This window comes from Eleutherodactylus coqui, chromosome 9 (assembly GCF_035609145.1).
Source record: "Eleutherodactylus coqui strain aEleCoq1 chromosome 9, aEleCoq1.hap1, whole genome shotgun sequence".
NCBI classification, from domain to species: Eukaryota; Metazoa; Chordata; class Amphibia; order Anura; family Eleutherodactylidae; genus Eleutherodactylus; species Eleutherodactylus coqui.
Genome location: NC_089845.1, coordinates 96,253,940 through 96,272,844, shown reverse-complemented (window position 1 = coordinate 96,272,844; position 18,905 = coordinate 96,253,940). Strand labels below are relative to the sequence as shown.

General features: G+C 41.5%; 1 protein-coding gene across 1 annotated transcript in view; it reads left to right on the top strand.

The window, feature by feature from the left end:
- The window catches only part of RSPO2 (R-spondin 2), a 130,799-nt gene extending 113,288 nt beyond the window's left edge, over positions 1–17,511 (top strand). The window contains exon 6 of the mRNA XM_066578985.1: positions 16,709–17,511. Within this exon, the coding sequence (XP_066435082.1) occupies positions 16,709–16,818 (110 nt within the window). The 3' untranslated portion in view covers positions 16,819–17,511. The remainder of the gene's footprint in view (positions 1–16,708) is intronic.
- Positions 17,512–18,905: the final 1,394 nt, after the last annotated feature.

Genomic DNA, 18,905 nt, shown 5'->3' with positions numbered 1-18,905 from the left:
TGAGGATTTAGTGTTAGCAGTTTGGCATAAATTGCACCAAAAAATTAAAAGGGTTTTGGGAAATTAAAAAAAATGTTTTGGACAAGAAAATTCATAAACTGATCCCATATTCTCCTGCTTCATTTATCACCAGTCTAGTGGTATTTGCTGTTCTGAACCTGGGAGAAGTGGCATGTTGCTCATTGCACACGTGACTGCTTAGCCAATTCAAGGCATCAGCTGTGATGATGTGATGTATGACACGTGACTGCTGAAGCCTGTGATTGACTAAGCAGTGATTCGCAGTAGCTTCTTCCAGGTTCAAAGTGGTGGGTCTGGGGCTCCTGCGCTGCCACGGGGGCCGCTGACTGAGGGGATTATGGCTTATTTCTTTATTTTACAGCATTTTATGGCCAATAGATTTTTCTTTGATGGGCACAAAACTCTTGAAGAAGTTCCACTCCTGGAAAAGGCATGTGCTTTGACACATTTTGTGACTTCTGACCATTTTGAAGTGTTTGGAAACGGGATGACTCATATGCACCAAATTTATTGATGACCTGTGCCATTTTTATGGTGCAGAATGGTTTCACAAAGCACTGTACGTGAGCCATGATGTGGCACAATAAAAACATCTCTTCACATCTGTGTTATGGCACCTACATCAAAGATTCTCTCATAACACTGAAAAAGATGGCACACACTGCAATGCAGCCTTTCCCTGGTAAAATGGGACATCTGACAGATCCCATTATGGTCAGTGGGGTTCATCAGCTGCCAATGGTGTCCATCGTGTAATGGATCTCGCACTGACATCATTTTAGTTTTCTGTTCCTATGACTGAACAGAAGCGAAAATACAAATGCAGATGTGAATCAAGCATAACCTGTGTGTGTAGTAAGTGGTGCTGAATTCATCATGCACCAAACTTCTCATAATGATGCATGTAGTAATTTTCATCATTGTTCCCATCCAGGTAACTGATGCGTTCTGAAGTGCTGTAGTATATTATTTACATGTTGCTTTTCTTGGTTAGTGCATATTACTATCATTAGTATAACATTATTGTCACGACCTGCTGGCCGTTCGCGGATCGGAATCGGGATAACATCATGGCGTCAGTCCGGGCAACAAGAACCTCACATTGGAGTATGCTATTTAATTTTGGCACTGGATGCTGTTCCTGCCACTTCTGTCAGTGCCTGGATTGTTTGATATCATACCCGGCCAAACCTCAAAGCCACCCAATCAGCTGTAGTATTGACACATTTTTTCTGGCTCCTCCTCGCTGAAGATGCCGGTTATACTCTTAGTCTGAAAGTGTTTTTGGTCGACTATGCTCCAGTCTTGTATTAGTTCAGATTAGTCTATCTGGCTACTAGTGTGATCAAGGCTGTCCTTGCATTCTATCTCCTGAACATTTGGGGTCCATTAGCTTGCGCAACATCTAACTTTTTATGGACTTGCGCAACTTCAAGTTTTTCATATGTTTATCGATTGCAGCCTTTGTTTTCCAACTAGGGACGGTCAGGGTTACCCCATATTCCTGATGTGGGGTCGCCCTCATCAGGGCAAATGCTTTGCTCTTAGGTGTTACCATACGGTGGTTGCTGGTCCTCCCGGGACGGCGGTGTGCGCGGTCCCACGGTCGGGGCGCGTCCCTCCGGCTTGTTGTCCAGTTGCTGGTGGTGCATGGCACCGTGCACGGGCCCACCTGTGAGTGCAGCTGCTGTACACGAGTTCACTTTTATGTTCTGTTGGGAGTTGGCTGTCTCCCTCTCTGCGCCCCTGGGCGGAGGCTTTTGTTTAAAGGTCAGGCTGAGACTTGCAATCACTACCAGTTATTGGTTTCCCTCAGTGTGCTAGCTAGTCTGCCTCTGTTGATCTCCTGCCTCTGTCATCTTGTCTGCTATACTATGCTATTGTCCACCAGGTTTTTCCATCTGCCTCAGTTCTGCTTAGTATTGTTCATGTTGGTTAATTACATTTGCCTTTTCTGTCGGTATTCTACCCTTTCCATCCAGGTGCGCCAGCGTCCCTTTTCGGCCCCAAGTGAGAGTAGGGACCACCGCCCGGTTGCCTGCCTGGGGTTAGCCAGGAGCGGAGGCAAGCAGGCAGGACAGGGATTGTGGGTGAGATCTAGGGCATCCGGGCTGGCATATCAAGGGTAGTATACTGTAACATTAGGTAGGGTTTCCTTGCAGATTTCCAGTTTCCCCACTTTTTTCCTTACATATAATAATTTGTGTTATCCACATTTTGTACCTAGTGTGAGTATAATTATCCTTTAAGAAGATAGCGTTACATCAGATCCGGACACGGTGTCTTGCGTTTGGCTGGGGTTTAAGAATTAAAATAAATTTTTATTCTATTTTCTATGTGTATATGCCGACTATACAATATTTGAAGCCGTTTTTTCACATGGACAAATAACCCCATTGTTAAGCACTGCTGTTTGTTGTTCTTAACATGTTCTGACTGCTCAGTTCATAGAGGTTAATTTGTCAACATTATGTTCTTTCAGTGTAGTATTGCAGATGTTTTTCTTACATGATCCTTTGACAGGCTTCTGTGCTATTAGAAACACAAGACTGGTCATTCTCAAGGATCCCCGGAGACCGCTCTCTGCTGGATGTCATTTAGACGGGAACGTATACTGTAGCAACTCTGTGGAAGTTGCAATGTAATGTGACCAATAGTCTAGGCTGTGTCAAATGGACTAGGGGCTTGGATTGAGAAGTTCAAGAAAAGGTCGCAACCTTGTGGGACTTTTCGGCTTTTGAGATCTCAGACATGTGGCAAAATGATCTTGGTCTTTCAGTGTCGTCACATTCGCTGGGTGCTCATTGGTAACTGATATCATTGGAAGGGTCTGACCTTGTAAGGTTACTAGCAGCAATAAACCCCTCTTCTAATTGTTACTGTTACATCTTCAACACAAACACAGACCCTTCAATTAGCAAAGATAACTAATGGGGATATCTCTGGAAGCAGATGGCACTTGGAGGTGGCTCAAATATTTCCGGCTATGAAAAATGCTCATCACGTGAGATTTACCAGAAGTTGTACATATTTTATGTTGCATATTCTGCATTCTTGTTAGGTTGTATTGTTCGTAACCATAAACTATTGCTACAACTCCGTAATCTATGACCGTTTAAAGACTACCTATGGTTAACTATAACCTAGTAAAAGAAAGAGAAAATCCAACTTTTTACTTATTACTAGCCATGTGTTTATTTCTGTGCTCTTCAAACTATAAAACATTTATTTAGTTACTCCTTCTGCTGCATCGTATTCGGAGCCTTGAGCTACATACCTCAACCCGTGACACCATCCCTACAAATTATTCAGTTTCAGAAGTTTTCGGGCTTCGCTACATGCTGTTTGGTGTATTGGAATTGGCTTTTATTTTTGTGTTGGTGCCTTTTTTTGGACCCATTTTGCTCCAGTACACTCTCTCCTTATTGTGGATGCTGAAACAGCCACACCAATTTGTTTCGGAGAAGTTTGGATTTCAATAGAAATTGCTCTGTGGGATTTTCTTTCACATTCTTACAGTTGCCTTTCTTGGCCTATGTGACTGTGAGTTAACAGGTTGAACAAGAAAAGGAAAAGTTATGGGTTGTGTTCAGTTTAAACGGAACTGATTGGTATTTCCAAACCACTGTATATCCTTTTATATCCCTTTTCTGGATTTATAAAGTAGAACTACTTTTGTTTGTTAATCCTCTGACAGTTCTTTTGCTTCCCTCATGTTTCAGTGACCAGCAAAGTCTGTGCAGCAAATTCATAAAAGGTTCTTGTAGCTTTTTTTCTTTGTGGTTTTGTAGCCTTTTTTTACTGTGTTCTAGAGGTGTTTTGCACCTTCTCATTTGTGTTTTGCTGTTTTGATGCATTCTTGTAGCCTCAGGCCAATTTCAAACGAATGAGCGTGATATTGGGCCGTGAAACTCTGCCCAATACTGCGCTCAGGAATGTGCAATGGCCTGGCGGATTTAAGGCATTTTTGTGTCAAAAATGCCTTCCATCTTTTTAGGAAAGTAGTAATCCTTTATTGTTTCCTGGGAAACTTTGCATCGCACTCTGCACCTCACACGCCATGCTTTTTTTCCAGCCCCATTGAAAACAGTGGGTGAGGCATTCCAGGGGAACACCCAAACATAGGACATGCTTCAAATTTTTTTTTTTAATAATTTGTTTTTCCCCCACACTGCGATGCGGGCTAAAAATTGCTCCCTTATATGGCCCCATTCAAAAAATGGGGTTCATTTTCATGCGAGATTTGTGTGTTTCGCAATGCACAAATCTTGCGTGATTTTCCCGCCCATGTGAAAGCGGCCTCACAATCAATTTCATCGTCCATGTTTCCTTCATTTCCTTTTGAGGAGTGTGCAAGGAGTATTCCTATTGGCTTAATGGGTCAATTTATTTTAATGTAACTATGGGTCAGATATGCCATGGGTAAGAATCTTGCAGGCTGAAATGCATAGGCAGAAGACTTTTTGAAGTGTGATCTATAGCCATGAATACGCTTTTAAGTTTCACTCAATAAGGCTTCCAGGCGTTCTCTGTGTGCACGATTTAAGCCTAAGGGACTCTGGTGCAATTGTCATCGGACTGTACATGCGTTTGTGTGCTGCCCAATTTACACACAGGCTGCATCTTGACACGCATTAGTATGTCTGTCTTATTGTTCTCATCCGGGATGTTGACAGGAACAGGGCATGCACTTCACAGTTATAGACTAAAATAATAATTTTTATTGAGATCCTTTAAAAAACGTATATATGGGCTATAGAGACTCACAAAACATAAGTACAAAGGGATATAACATAACCCCTTCCACACAACAATACGTATAGTCTTTAAGTCAGGAGGTCCTGGTACTTATAGACAATAGGGATATCTTATGATCTTAGCGAATAGTGCATATGATCAATAAGTATGATTTAGAGTATGCATATACCCATATAGTTAATTTCAGATCTTTTTGATATAGTCTGAAAGATAGAGATGAGTATATCAGTATGGGCTCAAATTTTGGCTCACTTTTGGGCTCTCTTGACAGATAGTGTATATATAATCACCCAGTCTGATCAAAAGGTAGATAAACACACACAGTTAAACTCAGATCTTTGTATATAGTCTGAGAAACACAAGTGAGTCTATCGATAGGAGCTCAAGTTCTGGCTCAGTTGCGGCTCGACGCGTTTCCCCACAAATTCGTGGTTCATCAGGAGCAGAGCCTATATTGGGCTGTCTACTTGTATAAGTATATGCACTTCTGTGTTGTGTGACCAATAGAAGTCATTTTACTGATAGACTGATAGTTTGTTCAACCACTGATATTGAATAGTTTCTTGTAAGAGATATACAGACCACTCAGTATCAGGTCCTATTTCTCAAGTGTGACTTAGGAAAAGAATAGATATATATTTTCTCCCTTTCCCAAGTCCAGCCTAATTAGTCCTACAACAATTGCGTATCCCACAGTTAGTGAGCATGCGACCAATTACTAAGCCACTGATAACAGACACCTAACTAAGATGGTAGAAGGTGCTGGCAATAGCAATTATGTCGATAATGCTCATAGTAGAGCTAGAGCACAATTCGGCCTGCAGATCGCTAGTATTGGCTATTAGAGACTATCTTGGCGCAAACCAGAGAGGATAGTTCTCGTTAAATAGCAATCTATGAAAGATGCATAGCATCTATTGACCTGTAAAAGGGATGGCTAGATAAGGCACAGGGTCAGCCGTGTAGTAGATGAGCATCAGTCTGTGTAAAATATAAATAAGGCTGATCCTGTAGCTCGTGCCAAAGTTGTAAGATTGCAAAGAAGAGCCAACAGTTCTAATGCCTAGCGATAGGTTTAGAGTATATCAGGGTTGAAGAAAATCAAATGATAAGATAAAATAAAAAAGATGCAGCGCCTGTAGCTCTGATGGTGAACAGGGCATGCATCCGTGTGAAAATACATCCATGTGCATAGCCTCATAGGCTATAATGGGGCCACGTGTGTGAATCCATGGACAGCAGACAGCACATAGCCTAAAGAAGTTGGATTTTACTCCAGTACTGGATTATTTTCTCTCCCTTTTGCTAGGGTTGAAATAGCTATGATTTAATAAAGGACAATGTAGGTGATAAGTAGCCTCCTAAATTATTAAATGGTGCACATCTTCTAAACTCTCGGGGTATATAATGTCATGAGTACAACTCTACACGTGTCTAAATATTTTATATATAATCTTTTTTGTGCTCCTTCAAAGCTTACCCTGAAAAGTTGAGCTCATGCCAAGGTCATTTAAAGTCGCATCTTGTAGGTAATTGGTAAAATATTAATGAAGTGATTGATATCTTACATATCACAATCTCTCTGTCAATGCACACACATCACATTCTGCTGCCTCTGCTGACTGCCAAAGTTGTTTTTTTTCCGTACGCAAATGATGTATTAGATTAACATTCTGCAAGTGCAATATCGGACACTAAACATGGGCAAGATGCTTGCAGGTGATGGAGAACCAGAATGACACTTCTTGGCATCTTTCTGCTTTTCAATGACCTTGCTGTGTTTGGTCTTACTCTGCCAATATATTTTACGTAGTTGCATTATATACAGTGCCTTGCAAAAGTATTCATTCCCCTAAAAAAAAAGGCTTATGGAAGGGAAATGTCTGGCTGGCTGCCGCTTCCTATGGCAAAATCAACTATTTACCAGTGATGCCCAGCGCTAACGAGTCCTTTTGGGCCCTTCAAAAGGAGTATGAAAAGGAAGCGGTCTACCCTAGTACCAAACTCCGAAGCGCTGTTCTTTACTTTCTTGTATTTGCTTTTTATACAGAGATTATGTAAAACTATTAAATCATCTGCTATCTGTCTTCTAAACTCTTGGCTCAAGTAAGGAGATAAGTTGAAATCATTACATATTGGCCAAGGTGAAATTTTGGCTCGCCTGAAAATATGCATAATAATGGACACATTTTGTGAGATTCCAGTCATTCTCGGTGAGGTTATACAACATTCTTCTACAAGTGCTGAATGCATTAGACTAGTACGGTTATTGGTGTAGACCTCCTGTACAAGTGGATAATGGGATTTGGACTTCAGAACCTAAACTATTGGTCCTAATTATGGATAAGTTTATATTCTGGACATGAGCTGAATATATATGTGCTACATGTGTTTTTTTTTACAATTTTTAGGATTTGTAGTATTTTTATAACAATTTTGCACTTTATTTCTAAATGTTATACTAGTATTTAGTTCATTTTCTTGTGAATTGACTATACCTCTCCTCACATCCAATACATGGTTTTTAGAGATGGGTCAGTAGCGAGTGGGTTGTTGCAAGGGCAGGTCTCTGGGTGGTGACTCACCGGAGGCCACGTGTACAGCTAGAGGCCTCGTTTGACTGGACCTACAGCATATGGGTTCTCGCCCACCAAGTAGGGCATCACCAGTGCAGGTAGTAATGGGGCCAACTGGTTGCGACTGCATTGCAGAAGGCAACTCTGGTTGTGAATGAAAACTTAACTTTATTTACAGCTGGTGGGTGATGTAGCACACTTCATTTCACCATATATTATCTTTCTTTTTTTTTTTTTTTTTTTTTACATAGGACTGTAACTGTGATTTTGCGGCCACCATATTGCCTCACTTTCCCCCACAGGCAGCCGTGAAGCATGTTCTCCATCTCCTGTGTGTCCATAAGGCGATAGTCTCCTGCTTGTTCCTCTGTTGCCCAAAGGGTCCACACACATGCCCATTCTATGTCCCCTGACTTTGAAACTGTCCCTTGTTTTGAAGTTACATTGCTTGCTTTGACTCAAAACTCTTACGCCTCAGATCACATGCTCTAGTACCACGGTTTTGTCTATTGTAGCATCAGCTGCCACATAATTGGGACCACCTCCAGTGTAATGGCCTGGGGACCTCTCAGCAAAGCCCAGATCTCAACTGGTGGAATGAAAGGCTGAAGACAGAGGTTCCCCGGGTCTTGCCCAGTTTGTGGCATAGCGGGTCCACAACTGCTGATCCTGACAGTTTGTAAGTGTTTTATCACCTTAAAGAGGTTGTCTAGTTTAGAAAATTCACTTTCAAGTACATTAAAGCCTCAACATTCAACATAAAATGGTTGTCCTGTAACCAACTAATATTATAAGTATTGCATGTTGAACTTATAAAACTGATAATTTTGGTTCTGAAGTCCCTACAATACCAATCAAAAGTAATGGATAAGGAAGATTAAAGAGAATTAAGCAGATAATGAAGACAGATGTAGCAAAGCTTAAATTGACTCTTAGAGAGTAACTACATTTTCTGCTAACTTTTGACATGTCGTAGAAGCATGTCAAAAGTCTTGATCAGTGGGGGTCTCGCTGCTGAGACCCAGCTGAGGGGCTGCAGTGCTCACCTGTGCGCTGTGCTCCCTTCTGCTATTTTTGCTGGTTTTCGGCTGCTTCCAACAGTTGAAGATGGCTCCATAGAGGTGTTCAGAAAGCCACCTTCAGCTGCTGGAAGCAGCCGAAAACCAGTGAAGATAGCTGATGGAAGCACAGGTGAGTACTGCAGGCCCCTCAGCAGGGGTCTTAGCAGTGGGACCCCCAATGATCAATACTTTTGACATGTCAAAAGTTAGCTGAAAGTGTAGTTACTCTTTTCAACTTAAACTGTGGCACAGAATGCCATCTTATTTGCCCTGCCAAGAGCTTTTCATAGTTTAGTTGAATTGAGATAACAATAGCTTTTCAATTGATTTGAATAACCTAACTTGTTGCAGAAAGTTATTACACTCAAGTTAAACTCTGTAACACTTGTACAGCAAGTCCTTACATTCATTCCAGTACAGAGCAGATTCAGGGGGCGGCGGTGAGTGGTGGTGGTGGTGGGGGGGGGGGGGGGGTAGAAGAGAGAGAGCGAGATCTCCCCACCGCTACCCCTGCTCCCCCCCCCCAGCCCCCCTGAATCTGCTGGGACCAGTAAGCAGTTACTCGAGAAGAGCGTTGCTCGCTCGACTACCTGCCTTAACCGAGTGTGCTCACTTGTCTCTACTTATAATAAATGCTAATCTGCGTGCAAGCCAAAAAAGGTGGTGATGTAGTCCTCTAATTGTCTGTTTTCCCCTTAAAAATCTTTAAGCTCTGTTCCCATCTTCTATTTCTCAGCCACTTCCTAGACTTCTTATTGTAATTTATGTTGAACCCTCCATGAGGTGAAGAGGGCAGCCTTTCCCCTGTTACTGCAGGCTGTTTGGGTAGTCAGTGCCCTAGATAATTTGGGGTGATTCTGACCTAATCAGGAACAATTATGAAAGCAATTGTATAAGCATGGGAACAAATTTAAACTTTTTGCCATGGGACTTCTTGAATATTTGTTGCCCAAATGTCAACTTGTCTTCAAGTGAAGACCAGGTTTCAAACTCAGCATGTGTAAATCTGACTTTTACTCCAGTTCTAAAAAAAAGCATTTTGTGTTGTTGTTTTTTTTTATCCATGTGGACTTTTGTTGCCTAAGTGAGAGAGCTGCATCTTCACTTCAGAGTTAGTTAATTTTCATTGGCTAACAATCCTATTTGGTTAGCAAGTATATATGACTGACCAAGATTGCCTTTTTATTTGTTGGGGGTCTCACCACAGACACCACAAATTGAATGCTGTGCACATGTGCAGTGTTGCTGCATTCATCGGCAGTGGGACTGCCAGACCTAGCCGAGCCATTGCAATGTACTTTGTTACGAAGTTTAGATGTACAGTCCATAATTGAAATTCCACAATAAATACAAAATGTGTGACTCTGGCCGTAATCAGGGCATGTTTTTTCTTCTCACCTGTGGGATACATTTTTTTGAAAGTGAGAATTTGACTAAAAAGTCCAACATCGAGTGTACCAGAGGAATGCATTTGTGACGTTTTGACCAATTTGCTCATAGCAGTGTTATCTGTGTTTCCAAATGACAAATGAAACAGGTGACAGGTGTGGAATATGACGCCGGTGAGGGATAGGGTTTACACCAGCTCAGTTGAACAAACAATGCTTTATTGAATGTACGATAAAGAATAATATGGCAATAACATATAACCATATTGGGGTATAATGCAAACCGTTTACTAACATTCTATTTAAACTAACGCGGTTCATACCCTACAAAAGGGGTATCCTTAAATTTGTGCAGGAAATCTAGGATTATCCGTCATTAAATGTTTTACTCTGGCCAGGAGCAAATAGCTTCACAGATGCTGGTTGAGAGTAGGAGTTGATGCGTTCGTGTAGTATGTGCGAGCAATGACCTACACAAATATAACTTAAATAAGGGCTGGAGAGGACAAAAAGGGAGGTGTGGAGGTGGGGCCAGACACCACTATCAAACATAAACGTGCATACAAACAACCACAAAGACAACAGACACTAATGACTTAGCAATGTAGTAAGCTACCAGAAAGGTGGAGATATCTACGTAAGTATGAGGTATTGGTTTGTATTTTGGCCAGAATATGCAAGCTTACAAGTCCACATCAAGCGTCTTCATTGTCCTTAGTCTCTACTCTTACAAGACAACTAAAACCACAAAAAGGAACCCTGCCTACAAACGGGCGATTGTACCAATAGGGATGGCTCCACGCTGGAACCTAGGGGCCTGGCTCACCCTAGTTGGTAACCAGCAGGAACACCAGACAAGGGAAATACAACAAAATACACATTGAACAGGACAGTTCACACCAAGTTTAGTCAACACCTACAGACCTACACAGAACAAGTCATTGTACACACCCAGTGACTGCAACACAACGGAAACACCACACAGAACAAGATATTGTTTACATCAAGTGTAGTCCACACCTCTAAACATACAATGAACCAGACCTTGTTCACACAAAGTGTAGTCCACACTTTCAGATACACACTGAACAGAACCGTGTTACACCTAAAGTCTGGTCACCTCACAAAGAGAAGGAAACTCCACTCAGAATCTCATGCATGCATAGATATAACCAGAGCTAGTTCAAGAGTCCACACACCAAGAAAGGGGCAAATTGGATGTAAAAGGAACATGTCATCACCCACCTGACAAGGTACAGGACATCAAATGTATGGATGCCACACCTGATAAAAGGCAAGGGAGCAGAAGATGCAGACAGGGAGATCAGGTGTCCAGACCATCCTCAGGGAAGGCGGGGAAAGCAACTCAAACAAGCAGCAAGCATAACATAAAACACCAAGTTCTGAGGGGGAATGAGATAATGGATAAATGACCAGCGCCCTCTAGTAAGAGGGTCTGGTATTTATGTGCACAAGACCAATGATGATTGGCTAGCTTGAGAACTCCACACCATCAGCCAGCCAAATCAACCATACCTGCAGCAATGTGCTCCTGGAAACCCATAGTATTACAGATCCCAAGAGCACAATGTGAAAGGAGTCTCCTCTGAAGTAACTTGCAGGAATGTTTGTTAACCAAATGACTAAATCTGCTAACTGAAATCTGCAGAACTGGACCTGTGGGCAGGCTTTACAGTGATGAAGACAAAATAATTAGTTTTGCTGATGATGAGCCTGGGTGATGGTACTCAGAATTGCACACCACCAAAACTTGAATATCCAGATACCTGCTCTTGGTCTAACTGCTCTCTCTGTTGGTCTCACTCCCAGTGATGGCTCGGCACTTGCAGTCAGCAAGACCGTTATCTGGAACTTGTGTTGCAACGGCTGGGTAGCACCACTCTAGGAATCTGAGTTGCTCTTGCTCGCTTCCTCTTTCTGGTACTTGAAAACCCAGCTCTCCAGCAGCACAGAGGAAGCTCACTCCTCACAAGGCTCTCTGCAAAAACTGCCGAGTCACTACCCAGACTGAAAACAGCATATGTCCTTTTATACCCAGCTCATCAGCCAAATAAGAGACAGCTCGCACCCTGTTAATCCATATCAGCAAAGTTTAAAATAAAAATGTAACCTCTGAAGATTCTTGAAGGAATATATATAAAGGCCAGCAATAATATACATAAATATATATGCATGAGCATTTAACCCCTTATACAAACGCACCTTCCTAAAATGAATAAATGACCTCAAAAGTACCCAAAGGCTATGATCATTTTCAGTACTGCATGTAAAAGTACTCAAAAGACCTTACATGTATCACCTTGAGTATACATACCACAGGATGAGAGCTGAAAGCATGTGCATATTTCCTATACCTCTTCTATTGCCAAGTATCTCTTAGCAATACCCACATCTAGAACACCTCGTATAAAGGCTCAGGCTGATTTTTTTTAAACCTGACGTATTTTGGTTAAATGGCTGTTCATATGCTGAATTTGAGGGAAATTCCTTTTATGATATTTATTTGAAGAAACTGCAGTGCAAGACGAGCACAAATAAGCTTAGCTATAGCCTCTTAAATGCACGAATGCTCCTAATGGAGCCTAATCTAATTTCTTACACTGAAATCAAATCATCTTGGCGCCAGATTCTCTGTGCATTTCTTTTTCTGTTTGGTCAAGAAAACAATTTTTTCATTTCTCCATCAGTTCTTTCAAAGACCACAAAACCTATAATGGGAGGTTTATGAATCCCTCCATCCATAGAGCATATTGAAAAGTGCTATTCTGTACATAGGGATATCACTAGGATAGAATGAATATCAGCCTTGTAAATCTGTATGGAAGTTGTTAAACCTTAAAGTGATCCTCCGGTTTCAAGACAAAATTTTGTCCTTGGACCTGAGAAGGCAGTTATACTACTTGCTGTTGGGCTCCCATGCTGATGCCCCTCTGATCTGCTGGTTCTGGTATTTCTTTTCAGCCTTCCTAGATAGCTGACATAGTTTCAGACTACCTAATCTCCACAGTGGATTGGTAGTGATAGACCTCATGTGATCAGTACTGGTCAATCAGAAAGCGATGCACAGTGTGCATTGGGCAGCCAGAAAATTGCCCCTGCTATCTTGGATGACTAAAAATAAGATCCCAGTGGATCAATGAGATGTATTGGCAGAGAAGACCAACTGCAGCAAGTAATATATCCCCTCTCTCTGTTCCTCGGACAAAAACTTGTTCTGATACCGAAGCGTCTCTTTAAAGTGACCTTCCAAGCCTGGACAACCTGATGCACACTATGCAATAGTAGTCTAAGACACAAGTCTGGAGGGTTACAGTTTCTCTTTAGGGGGAGCACTTAGAAGGTGTGAGTAAACTTATAAAGCCAACCATGCTCCTTTTGGGAAATATGCAAATGGAAAGATGGAACAATGCCTCTACAGCTCCACCTATTGGAAGTCCTCATTACTGCAAGTCAATGACAGACCTTTTTACAGGCCTTGTAATAATGACTGTGAATTATGCACCAGTCTCTTCTCCAGTAGAGGTACTGGAGAAGTAATATGTTGGACACCATGCCTGAACACACAACAGATCTCATTATAGGCAGTGAGGTCCATCGGCTGCCATGGATGCCCAGCATCTATCGGATCGTTAATAATTTCCTTGTTATGGTGTTATAACTGGGTAGACGAATGATTAGGTGTAACAGCGTGCAAACACTGATGTGAATGAGACCTTAATTATAGCAGAGCTTTTGGTTCCCCACCGACACCAGCGGCTGGGTACAACTATCTCTACGTAACCAGTAGTTATGTGGTTTTATATAATATATATATATTTTTTTTTTTTTACGGCAAGGGCAAGACTTGTCTCCCTGGTGGCACCACACAAACAGATCTTGTATGTGCAACACTAGACAAAAAAATCTCATGTGTTTTTGATTCCGACTGTAAACTCTTGTTTGTGATTTAATGGATTATGTTATAAAAGCACGGCTTCATTAAAATATTAACTGCATCCAGATTTTTGGCTGACGTTACATATCGCTTGGGATCACGTTCAGGAGTATGTTTGCCGCTGTGATTAGAGCCCATGTTTCATGACTCTGATCAGAATATTAAGGGATTTGGGTTAGTAAACTACTGTTTTGTGGCAATATAATTGTATCCAGCAGCAGCTTCACTTTGATTACCCATGCACTGGAAGTAACAGATGCCGAGTTGGTCAGATAATTCATAGAGCTATTGCAATGTACTAATTAAAGGGTTTTCTCGCTTTTAGCCACTTCTCTAAATCCTGTTCGCTTGAATGGAGAGAGCCATCATTTTCACTTGGATGACATGATCAAAAAATGGAGATTGAAATGATTTGGGTTCTGATGTGCTGTACTTTACCCTTTTTTACTTGTATTTTTCTCCTTTTTTTGCTTTTAAGGGGTATTCCCAAAATTTTGTTTAAAGGATAAAGGATGTGTCTGATCAATGAGGTTCAACTGCTAGGATCATCACTGAGCACCGGGGAGTTCTGTGAAGTGATTGGTGATTGAGCATGCATGTCTACACTCTATTGCTCTGTATGGGACTAACAGAAATATCTGAACTCTCTACTTGGGTGTCTCCATCAGTTCCTTGGCCTTTTGAATGGTGGCATTGGACCCCCATGCTAATGATTGGTGCGGATCCCAGCTGTTGGACCTCCACCGATCAGACACCTATCCTGTGGATAATCGAGAACTTTAAGGGTGTACTCACACGATATTCCTGTGCAGGTTCCATCCAATTCCGAAATGGATAGAACTTGCACAAAAAAAGAACCCATTCATTTGGATGGGTCCATTCACACAAGAAATCTTTTTTTTTTCTTTCACTTTGGCCGATGGACCGTGTTTGCATATTTGCTGCATGTCCCATTTTTGGGCAATTTTTGTTAAAAAAGTTTCAGTTTCTATGGGAGCATACAAAAATTGAAACACACTCACATTCCATGGGATTATATGAACAGGAGAGCTTTAGATGCCTGATTATGTGGTGCAGTGCTTGTGGGCTGGTGTAGCCCAAAACTGTAGAGGCTTAGCCTGGCAGCAGTGATGTTGCTGGGCTTCTGGGTCACCCCTTGTGGGCAGGTGTTGCCATGCAGTGCCACACGAGTAGTGTAGGGACTCGCTAAAGAGGTCACCATGAAATGGCTAGTGAACTTTACCAATTTGACCACAATGTAACTAAGAATCATGTTTATAATTATGTTGAAAAACCACAAATCAATGTGTAACATGCGGAAGAGGTGTAGTGTAATTCTAAATGAATGATGCAAAAGTAAAGCTGATTTCTTCATACATGAAGTGACATACAACAGTCGGAATGACCTAAAAAGATAGAACTCTTCAAGTTTTTACTGCATCTTACAGATGTTGGATGTGGGATGTGGGCACAGGCGTAACTTGAAGCTCCTGGACCCCAATGCAAAACCTGTAACAGGGCCCCCAACTATAATACTTTATTCAAAGTATATGGCTCCCTATATGGAAAAGAGAATGCTCATGGGCCCCCTAAGGCTCCTGGGCCCGGGTGCAACCGCATCCCCTGCGTCCCCTATAGTTACGCCAGTGGATGTGGGTGCTGTTGGTGACACTAGACAACCTAAACTAACATATCTCCGCTACAGTGCAATTGATAACTGAGGATGTGCCGGGATACGTCTTGGCAAAACTGAACTACCAACTTAACATCTGCCATATTACTGGTGTGCCCCACGCCAAACATTTGTTCGGTGCTTTATAAATTTGAAGAGTTCTTTCATCTTTTCTTGTCATTCTGCCTGTTGTGTGTCAATTCATGTGTGAAGAAATCTGATTTACTTCTTGCATCACTGTATAATATGTGCATATGCAGTCCATACCTTTCTCTACTATTTTTGGATTGCTTTAAATCTTAGAATAACCTCTTTAAGGAATTATCCAATATTAGAAAAACCATAGCTGCTTTCATTTAGAAATCCCACTACACCTGTCCATGGGTTGTGTTGGGTATTATAATTCTGCTCCACTAAAATGAATAGGTCTGTGCTTCAAAAACACACACAAACTATGGACATGTTTAGCAAGGTTTTCGAAAGCAAGCCACCATGATTTTCTAATCTTTAACACCCTCTTCAACTCAACCATTCACATGTAGATGTGTATTTATGTAAGGGGGTACGATTTATTGCTGTTTAATAATTGTATGATAATGTTTTCACTGTAATGGTACAGTCTCTTTACGAATGGGTGGGAAGGGAGGAAAGAAGCTGAGCCGAAAGAGACAGGGAGTATCTGAGAAAAGTGCTTGGTGCGGGACAGAGGTTGAAGGAGGAGTCTCTCCTAGTGTACTGCAGAGTTGCAGATACAAGTCTAAGGATGGTTCCCTCCGGGAGAAAGAGATCTAGCCATTGAGAAGCTTGCAGATTCTGCAGAGAGCAGCTAAGCTATAGACCTAGGCGAAAGGGAATCTCTCCTAGTTTGTGCTGCAGTGTAGCAGTCACAGTTCTACGGACAGTGTCACCCAGGAAGAGAGTAATAGGCCGGTCAGAGAAAGTTGAGACTCCTGAAAGGCTAGAGGTGCAGTTTTTCCATTCCCTCCACCGAAACCAACAGGCCTGAAAGCCATCTGGGCATGGAATTGTTACGGGTATCCTGTGCTAATGGACCTAAAGACTGTTTAGTGAGAAAATGATCGTCTATTGCTAGGTCTGGGTAGTTTTACACTCATTTCTTCAGCAGTGCCTTTAATAACCAAAGTTATGCATTCCCTGAAGCGAATATTAAGGAATATATTGTTGGATCCGCTGTAAATGAGGGACCCTGCTGATGCCGTGAAGAGAGTTGTATATTTTTATATATAGAGAAATTCTAATGATGTCATCTCTTCTAGGAAAAAGAACAATGAAGGACAAAAGGAACAAAAAGAAGAAAAAGAAGTTGCTTGAAAGGGCCCAGGAGCAACACAGTGTTTTCCTCGCCACAGACAGGACCAGTCAGTAGAGAGACTTCATTTTTTTTATTTTATTTTTTTTCATTTGCTAAGTGCACAAAGGCTGCTACACGCTCTTGCACACAGATGAACTGCAGAATGGCTGCTTTGACGGTATTGGTTACTAATATTTTGTGAACATATCACAAGCTTATTTGTGTTATTTATACTTTTATTTTTTCGTTTCCTCATCTGAAAAAACGCCAACAGTTGGAAACACTGAGTTGAATCAGTGACCTGGTATAGATGTGTCAAAGACTTTCTCGTTTTTGATTTTGCTTTTTTTTTTTTTTACTAGTTTTTTAATTCAAGGCCTATGATGGAAACCACCAGTATTTTGGATTTGGGACTGTTAATAGGATGCCATGCAGCAAAAAAAAAACAAAAAACAGACTTGTGTAAATTTCTGTAAAGGAACAATACAAAAAAAACTAAACTGTTTGGAAGTAGAAATTTAATTTTTTTAATTTTTTTTAAAGTTTTTATGTTTTCCATATTGTACATTTAAGACAACTGTATTTGAAATCTTTGTTTAGCTGATGTTGGTTCTCGGTACCTATTATAACCAAGCAGTTATGTATTAAAACTGTTGACGCTAATATACAGTACTACAGCGGTAACTGCTTAATGTCCGAAATGGTGTGGCAGTTATACTTTGTACATAGTGCTGAGACGCTACATATAATAAACTTATTTACTGTGTATACATTCTTGTCTTGAATTTATAGGTTATGGGGCAGACTTGATTATCTCCAGCCATTTATTGTAAACGTGTAAACATTTGTACAGTAGACAGTATTGCATGGGATGCCTTGGACCAGTCAGTAAAATTTTATTCTGGGGGCCCACTGAACAGTTACTTATAAATTATCTAAGATTATGTATTCTTCCTAGTAGTATGTATTACAGTGGTTGTACATCACAATTTGGGCAGTTGGGACCCACTCCTAGCTCAGGGCCTACCGAGTGATTCACCTGTTTGCCTATAGCCAGCCAGCGCCTAACAGTAGCAATCATGCCCAGTTTAAAGGTTTTTTTTTGGGAGGGTGTGGGGGGGGGGGGGGCGGTTGAATATTGATGATGTATTCTCAGAATAGGTCTTCCATATCCAATTGGGAAAGTGGGGGAGGGAGGGGGGGGGGGTAGAAGCTTCCTGTACCCCCTTCGATCAGCTGTTTGCAGAAGTTGCACTGGGGTGAGCGCTAATGGACCTAAAGACTGTCCTCCTGGCGCTACTCACAATACCGTTCATTGCATAGTGGTACTACTGGTATTGCAATTGAACCGCATTCTTTTTAATATGACTGTTCTGCACATAGTCCATATGACCAATGAATGTGATGTTACAGGCCAGAGAAATAGCTGCAGTGCAAACCTGAGAGCTTCTTCAGACAGCTGATCTATGTCAATGTCAATGGTCAACCACTTGATGATGGGTGATTTGAATATTTTAGTCTTGGAAAACCCCTTTTACGTTCACTATTGATCCTGTCTAGTGACCTTTTTTTTTTTCTGAAATAGTCCCACTATTGTCCATAGACTGTTTTGGCATTGTAGCTTAGCCCCATTCACTTGGATGTTGGAGTTGCAATACCAGACAGAGCCCATCAATGGGAGTGGTGCTGTCTCAAACGACCCCTTTTTGAAAGCCAAGTATGTCATATATGCAGGTATTGACATAGTTGAGGTTCACTTATCTGATCATTGCTGTAACATTTGCACCTGAAGGTAGTCATATGCACTAGATCACTGTTGCCCAACAGTGATAACCCCTTTTAAAAACATTTTACTAGTGTCTTACGTTGCATATAAGGGACTGGGGCACCAAATTTCAAGGGTAATAAATACAGGTGGATTGACAGAAATGAATAAAGGGGTAATTTATAAAGGACAAGAGGCCCATATATTACTGCTGCATGGGGGCCTGCTACTGTCTGTGCTTGCCTCTACACAGGGATGCTACTTATATTAAAGCAACTTTCTGGTTTCAGGACAACATTCTGTCTGGGACCTGAGCGTGATGGGGTGACATTACCAGTAAGTGATTTTGTTGGCTTTTGTTTTGTTCTGCTACTTTGGGGTCAGTTTGTGGGTGGCC